A 7,363-nucleotide genomic window follows, 5' to 3' on the forward strand; every position below is an offset into this window, starting at 1 on the left:
TGCTGGTTCACATTCCCTCAAAAAACACCAGACTTCCATTTACCCGCCTCCCCACCAGTGATCCCGTTTTATCTGACTTCCTATTCTTGACAACCTGATGGGTGTCATGTGGAATTTTGTGTTTTCCTTCGCGGCTCTCTGATTACTGGGGTGGGTGCAGAAATCTTAGCCCTTATCCCATTTTTAAAAATGACATTTGAAGATGTGTACACATAAAATAGGAAGGACATGATTTCACACTAAACATAGCTCACTCTGATAGTGGAAGGTCAGTGTCACACAGCCCCTGCCCCATTCCCCAGCTATGAGGAGCCCCCTGAGAGTCCAGAGCCAACTTGCCACTCTCACCAAAACCTCCACCGTAGGAGAGAAGGGACCAGGCCCTGGCACCTTGGTCACAGGTGCCATTCCTTGCCACTGTGCTCATAGCCTAGAAGAGTGGGAACTTGGTCCCATCCATGTCCTGGAGCCAAGCCTATCATACCTGGGAAGGGATGGGGGACCTCAGGTAGGGGGAAGTCCTTAGCCCCACCCCCACACACAACGTAGGCCTGTGTACAGCCCCTGCCCACCTCTGTGCCAATGAGCAAACTCAGGCCATTCATGTCACTTCCACAGGCTCAGTCTCCTCATCCGTAAAACGGGGGCAATGAGGACCCCTCTTCCAGAGGAGCGCTCAGAGTGTCGGGGAACTAATATGGACTCAGCTAGAGCAAGGGCAGGGCGACAGCTGCGGCAACACCCCTGCACTCCGCTCGGCCACGAGGGGCGGTGTCAATAGCCCCACCTGATGGATGTGGAAGGCGGAGCCTGGAGAGGCGGAGAGGTGAGGTCACTCGGCACACAGCGGGGGCAGATCTCACACCTCGGGGCCAGTGGATGGCAGGTCAGGTCACTCCACCCCCAAACTATCCCTCCCGTTGTCTCCTCCACCAGCAGCACCTGGGGCAGGTGTGGGGGAGGGCTCCTCCAGTACCCACACTACTACTTTCTTCCCCTCCACGAAGCTTCTGGGGCGCTGAGGGGCTGCCAGTGCCACAGGACACTCGGCCAAGGCCGGCCGAGGACAGGGGGTGCTGCTGAGGAAGTGGGAGCCAGGAGAATGGAGGGAAACCCAGCAGAATCACATTTCAACCCTCCTGGCCTTTGCCCTCGCGGCCCCTCTGCCTGGAGCCCTCTCCCCAGAGAGCTGTGCGGCCCACCCACTCCCCGCTTAATGGGGTTTTTCCACTCAAACCTCAGAGTATCAGTCTTCCCTGAACCCCGTATAGGATGGCTGGGGCCGCCTGTCCTGCCTGGGACTCCCGACTCCTCCCTTACTATGCCTTTTTTTGCCCCATCTGACATACTTTGTGTGTTCTTTATTGTCTGGCTCTCCCCAACAGAAATAAACCCCAAGAACATTTTGTTCACATAATTGCCACTACCTAGACTAGTGTCTGGAGCCTAACAGGGTCTCAATAGACAGATAAATAATTTTATGAGGATATCATAAAAGTGCACGCATCTTAAGTGTGCAGCTTAATGTATTTTTATATCCAACCACCACCCAGCAGTTCAAGCTACAGAACAGTTCCAGAAGCTTCCATCGTGCCGCCTTCCCAGTCAACCCTCATCCCCTGAAGTAACCGTTATACCGACTTCCATTACCATCGGTTGGTTTCACCTGTCCCTGAACTTCATGCAAATGAATGATGTCACCGTGTGTACTGTTTGGCTTCTTTTGCTCAACACAGCGTCTACAAGATTCACCCACGATGTCGTGTGTCACACGTTTGTTCTCTTTATTGCCGTAATGATACAACATTCTACCACTGATTTATTCACGCTCTTCTTGAGGGGCATTTGGGGTGTGTCCAGCTTGGGGCTATGAACATTCTTGTGGTGGACGTGTGCCTAGCATGGGGGCTGTCGTGTCACAGGGACGTGCATGTCAACAGACTCCATGAGAAACTGCCAAACATTTCCCTAAGGTGGCTGCACCAGCCGACATTGCCACCAGCAGTGTGGGTCTGGAGTCGCCACCTCCTCTCCAGCATCTGGTGATGCCAGACTTAAGTTTCAGGCTTGTGGCAGGTGACTATGGCATCTCATTTCCCTGCTGAGTGAAGACAGCGGGTGCTCAATAAACATTTTCTGGATGAACCCTTAGGTGGGATGTGGACGGAGGCTCGCCACTTGGCAGGAACGTGTGGGCCCAGACCCTTCACCAGAAGGTCAGGGTCCCTGACTCCCACACTGGCCTTAGAGGCTGCTCCCCACTTCACACACTGGTCATACTTACACCCCAGGGCACAGCCGAGGCTGACTGAGGCATTCAGATAGGACTTGGCCCGAGACTCGAGGCTCCCCAATGGATAAAGAATGAAGAAAGAAATTCACCTGGTTCCCAGGTAGAGCTCCGCAGATGGGGTATTTGCAAGCTGCCCGCTGGGTGCCCGGTGATACCCACAGAGAAGAGCCATATTTCCCCACTCCCAGGAGGCAGCCAGAGGCCAGGCCCAGCCAAGAGCCCTGTCCTCCCCAGGGCCCCTGCCCTCTGGCTCAGGAGGCTGCACAATTGACACTTGGCAGAGGTTGAGCCAGGCCCTTGGGAAGGTCCTGAGGTCCTACAGCAGAAACTGGCTGGTCAGTCGCCCAGGATGGCTAGGCCACCTCTCCTAGCCTCCCTTGGGTAGGACTTTGTGACAGTTCCAATGGGAAATGGACAGAGAGAATGAGGCCACTTCTAGTCCTGGCCTAGAAAAACCTCCATGGGCTCTGAGCTTTGCCCTTCCCCAGTGACCTTGACAGTCATGGGAGGGGATGGTGGCGGGGCCACAGATGGAAAGAGCCTGGGCCCTGAAGTCCCTCAGAGAAGTGCCACCCACTGATCAGAAAATCCCATTATGAATTCTATGCGAACATGAAATAAACTTCATTGCATTTGAGCCTATGTACTTTGAGTTTGTTACATTAGCTCTTGGCTCTAACTAATCAGCATAACTAGTATGTACACTATAGTATCTATAACCAACATAAGTAACCACTAGCCTCATTTTACAGATGAGAAAACTGAGACACAGAGAAGCTACAGAACTTGTTTAAGGTTAATGGTGGCGAAAATGGGATTTGAACCCGTGGCCTGGCTCCAGAGGTTCTACTCCTGAGAACTCTCCCAAGACTGAACCAACGGGCTGAGAAGCAGAGGCTCAGGCCAGGGGCTCCTGGCTATCTCCACCCCCACCTGTGCCTCGTGGAGCTTTTGCCTGGATGAAAATGGTCCCTGTACCTCGGCCTCCTCGCCTTCACAGTCGTCACCCAGCCTAGCCATTCTAAACCCTCTCAGTTCAGAATCTCACCTTTTTGAAGCCCAGCAAAAGGCTCCCAGGTCTCTTCCTCTCCCGCCGCCATTCCTCACAGCCGCCTGGCGTGCTCTCAGCTCAGTGGGCCCAGGTGCCCAACTTCCCTGGGACCGAACCCAACATGCCACTAGAGAAAACCACTCCCGCTCCTGGGCCCACGGGAGCCGCCTCCCATTCATGGTCCCTGGCAGCCAGAGCACTTTCAATTCCAAGTGACAGAAACCCAGCTGACTCCGAGGGAGAATAAAACGTTTATTGGCTCACGTGACTAAGAGACTCGAGGTAGGCAGGCTTCGGGCAAGACTGGGCCCAGGTGTTCAGGTGCCATCAGACATCCGGGCCTCTGAGCCTCCTGGTTCTACCGTGCTGGCCTTGTTCCGTCGCGATCGCCCCTCAGTAGCACAGCAGCTCCTGGCCTACATTCTGTCAGCATTGCTACCCTAGTATGGCTGCCATTGCCCTCACCCAGACTTCTGAGAGGGTTCCCTGCTGCCCTCTAAGCCACAGGGAAGCCAGTGATCATGACAAAACCCTTTCTCAGTGGTCCCACCTGAAGTTCCAGTGGTCACGTCCGGCCTGCACCACTCACTGCGGTCAGAGTGTGTGTGGGCTGTGATTGGCCAAGCTGGTTCGAGGTTCCCATCCCTCAACCCCAGGGAGTGGGGTCTGCGGTACACACTGCAGGATGAGTAGATGGTTCCCCAAAAGAAAGCAGAGGCACCAGACCCAGAGTGGGAGCAGATGAGAGGCAGACAGGACCCACGTGCTCCAGTCTCCAGCTGCCCTGGGCCACCCACACCTGCCCGCAGCCTCCTGTTTCGCAGAAGTCAAGACGCCTCAAATAAAAACTGAACACCACAATCCCCTCACCTAAACCTACTCACTCTCCCTCATCAGGTTGGGGTCGCCTTGGGCACCCCCCCACCTCACTCCATTGATTGTCCCTCTTCCTGTCCTTTCGACCCCTCCCTCATTACAAGCCTGCATTTCTACATCTTAAAAAAAAAACAAAACAACTTCTTCCTCACTCACTCTGAGCCACTGCTTTCTCCTTTTCCTCCTACCGCTGAGTGGTGCTGCTTCAGCTCACCTCAGTTTCTCACCTGCAGCTCTCCTCAGCTTGTCAACAACCCCCAAGCCACTGAGGCAGCTCTGGCGAAGGCCTCCCTGAAGCCTACAGGGTGTCCTAGCATTTCACAGCTGGCCACTCCCTCCTCCCAAACACCCCTGGTTGGGCACTCCGAGGGGCTCCTGGGTCTGGCTGCTCTTCAGTCTCCTATGAAGAGCTGTCCCTTTCTCCCTAGGGCGAGGTCACCTCCTCTCAAGGTTTACACATCTGTCTCCGGGCACCTATGCCCACGTGCCCACTCCATATCTCTCCTCGGTGGCCTCACAGGCACCCCAAATTCATCATAGCCAAACTTGTGATCCTCAGGCCTAATCCTGCTCTTCCTGGGGTCCCCCAGCTGGAGAAGACCCCTGCCCAAGTAGCTGCAGAAAGAAACCTGAACGCCTTTGAAGGGTCATTCCCTCTCAGTGCCATGTCCAGGCAGCCAGCAGTGCTCTTGAGTCACTGCCACCATGGACCTCGAGTCTGCCCACTGCTCCCCACGCCTCCTGCCCAACCTCGCCAAGCCACTGCTCTCCGAAAGCACCAGCATCTGCTCAGAAATGGATGTGGACTGACTGACTGGGTCCCTGCCCAACTCACGAGCCGGCCTTCGAGGCCTTCCACAATCTCCCCTACCTCTGCTCCCACTGCCCCTCCCCCACCATCACGGCACCAGGCACAGAGCTCATCCTGTCTGTCCCTTTGCAGCAGCCCAGAGTGGGCAGAACGATCTCCATAAGAGAGACAAGAAGCAGCTGCTCAGAGAGCGGTAGGAATCTGCCCAGGGTCACACAGCACAATGAGACAGGCTGTCACTGGCACAACCAGCAGCTGCCGGCTCAGGCCCTACGCCGCTCTATCCGCGTTTCTATCAGCACCCCGGCTCCTGCCCTGGCAGATCTGAGGCCTGAAGCCCCTCCCTGCACTTGGCCGCTGCCCGGCCCACCACGGCTCCTGGCTCCAGTCCAGTGTGGGGAAATCAGGTGGATGAATGGAAAGGTGGCCACAAAGCCCTGGAGAGAGGCTGGGACAGACACTGAAGTTCCCTTTTATTATTATTTTTTAATAAATTTAAGAACAGTTCTACCTCCTCTTCTCCCCCCAGAACAACTAAAACCAACTAAAAGGGGATGTGGCCTGGGGGGCAGAGGGCGCTAGGAGTCATAATCCTCTTCATCCTCTGCATCAGGTGCTGAGGGGCCCGGGGGTGCTGGGGGCAGAGGCAGAGTTGAGGTGAAGGGCATGAAAGGTGTTGGGGGGCTGCAGGACAGAAAGCAGGAGAGGAAGATCAGGCCACTCTCCAGGACCCAGTCCTGCCCACTGAGCCTCGTCCCGCCCTCCACAGGGCAGCATACAGTCCGCCGCCCTCTGTAGCAAAGGGGAGCCAAGCCCAGAGAAGGGAAGGGCCCAGGGCAGGTCACACAGCCCCTGCCCAGGCCCCATCCAATGCCCTACCCCGGGCACAGGCTCCTGCCTTTAAACACTGCTCAGTTCCTCCCACAACCAACAGAAGCAGGGAGGCCAAGAGGAACAAGTCAGCCTTGGGGCCACTGAGCTGCTTACCTCTGAAAGTGGGCAGGGGGGTGGCTAGCCTGGGGTAGCGCCTGCGGTGTCTCTTCTTCTCCATCAGTGTCAGTGTCCTCAGACTCATCCTGGGAGCAAGGCAGGGGTCAGAGGTGACAAGAAAGGCATGAGCCCATCACTGAAGAGCCTACACCCCTGATGTGGCAGAGACAGGAGGTTGCCCTCCATAGCTCCAATTTACAAACAAAGAAACCGAGGAACAACAAGGTCACGAGGTGAAGATGGGACCAGGCCTCCAGCCAGCTCAGAAGGGCAGGACAGAGGGCTGAGGGCTTCACTCACCTCCTGTTCGGAGTCTGTCCCCGACAGCTTCTTGTCTTTGCCTTTGCTTCCCATTCCACCATTCTTCCGGCCACTGTTGCCTGGCTTCCGGCCCCTTTGGGAAGGTACGATCCATCTGCCCAGAGGTCTCCCCGCTTCTTCCCCACCCCCCAGCCACCTCTAACCTCAATGGCCTTGACCTTCCACGTCTGGACACTTGGCCCTGGCTCCCTACCTGCGCGCGCCCTTGTCCCCATCCATGTGGTTGTCTTCCCCATCCCCCTGCATGTCAGGCACGGATGCCACCAAGTCCTTTAAGAAGTCAAACTGCTGCTCCAGCTCAATGCACTGCTTCCTGAAAGAGGTGAGGAGCAGATGGCATCTGGCAGGGCCCAGGTGTCTGGGCTCTCAGCACGGAACAGCAAGAAGCTCTGGATGTCAAGAGAATAAAGCCTGGAAAACCTCCACCCACCTCCACCACCTGACCTCATCCCTTTGCTGGAACACCCAGCCCCTCCTCTCCAAGTTCAAAGCCGCCAGTCTCTAAAGTCTTGCTGGTCTCCCAGCAGCCTCCCACCTCCCCGTCAGGACACAGCTTCTCTTAAGTGTGTGAACTCCTGGGGCAGGGCCCCACCGGGCCCTTCCAGCTCCGCCGCCACTCACAGGTGGGACGTGGTCATAGTCTTGGCGTTTCGCGACTGGGTCACCTGGCAGGCCTTCTTCAACAGCGACTCCAGGAAGAGCTCGAGCGCCCGGGCTCAGGGGCGTCAAGGAGAACGCGGGAGTGGGGCCCAAGCCCACACAAGAGGACCCCGGGCTGCCTCCCTCCCCCACGTCCCTCAACCCGGCCGGCTCTGGACAGGATACAGATGATGACAGGCACAGCCGCCGCCACCTTCCCAATCTCTTCGTCCGTCTGCATGATCTTCTTGATACGCGCCTTGGGAGGAAGCGGAGAGGTCGGACCCCGTCGCCTCTGTCCCAGAGGGGTATCCCGGGAGAAAGGGGGCGGGGGGCACCGACGCGGGGAGGGCACGGAAGGGGGCGGGGCGTCCGGGTCCCC

At 56.8% G+C, this 7,363-nt stretch overlaps 2 protein-coding genes across 3 annotated transcripts in view; one reads left to right on the forward strand and one right to left on the reverse strand.

The window, feature by feature from the left end:
• Window positions 1-3,576: 3,576 nt before the first annotated feature.
• The window catches only part of DRAP1 (DR1 associated protein 1), a 19,772-nt gene continuing 15,985 nt past the window's right edge, over window positions 3,577-7,363 (reverse strand). The window contains exons 2-7 of one of the 2 annotated variants that reach the window (XM_006911316.3): window positions 7,168-7,240; window positions 6,964-7,057; window positions 6,536-6,655; window positions 6,322-6,415; window positions 6,019-6,107; window positions 5,488-5,715 (exon numbers count right to left, since the gene is read on the reverse strand). In XM_006911316.3, the coding sequence (XP_006911378.2) occupies window positions 5,610-5,715; window positions 6,019-6,107; window positions 6,322-6,415; window positions 6,536-6,655; window positions 6,964-7,057; window positions 7,168-7,240 (576 nt within the window). In that variant the 3' untranslated portion in view covers window positions 5,488-5,609. Of the gene's footprint in view, window positions 4,023-5,487; window positions 5,716-6,018; window positions 6,108-6,321; window positions 6,416-6,535; window positions 6,656-6,963; window positions 7,058-7,167; window positions 7,241-7,363 lie in introns of those variants that run through there. The other variant, XM_025046357.1, reaches the window with a different exon arrangement.
• Window positions 7,104-7,363, forward strand: part of CUNH11orf68 (chromosome unknown C11orf68 homolog) — a 2,925-nt gene continuing 2,665 nt past the window's right edge. Inside the window, exon 1 of the mRNA XM_015588732.2 lies at window positions 7,104-7,259. The gene's annotated coding sequence lies outside the window, so the exon portion shown is untranslated. The remainder of the gene's footprint in view (window positions 7,260-7,363) is intronic.

Source organism: Pteropus alecto, unplaced genomic scaffold (assembly GCF_000325575.1).
Source record: "Pteropus alecto unplaced genomic scaffold, ASM32557v1 scaffold43, whole genome shotgun sequence".
Taxonomy (NCBI): Eukaryota; Metazoa; Chordata; class Mammalia; order Chiroptera; family Pteropodidae; genus Pteropus; species Pteropus alecto.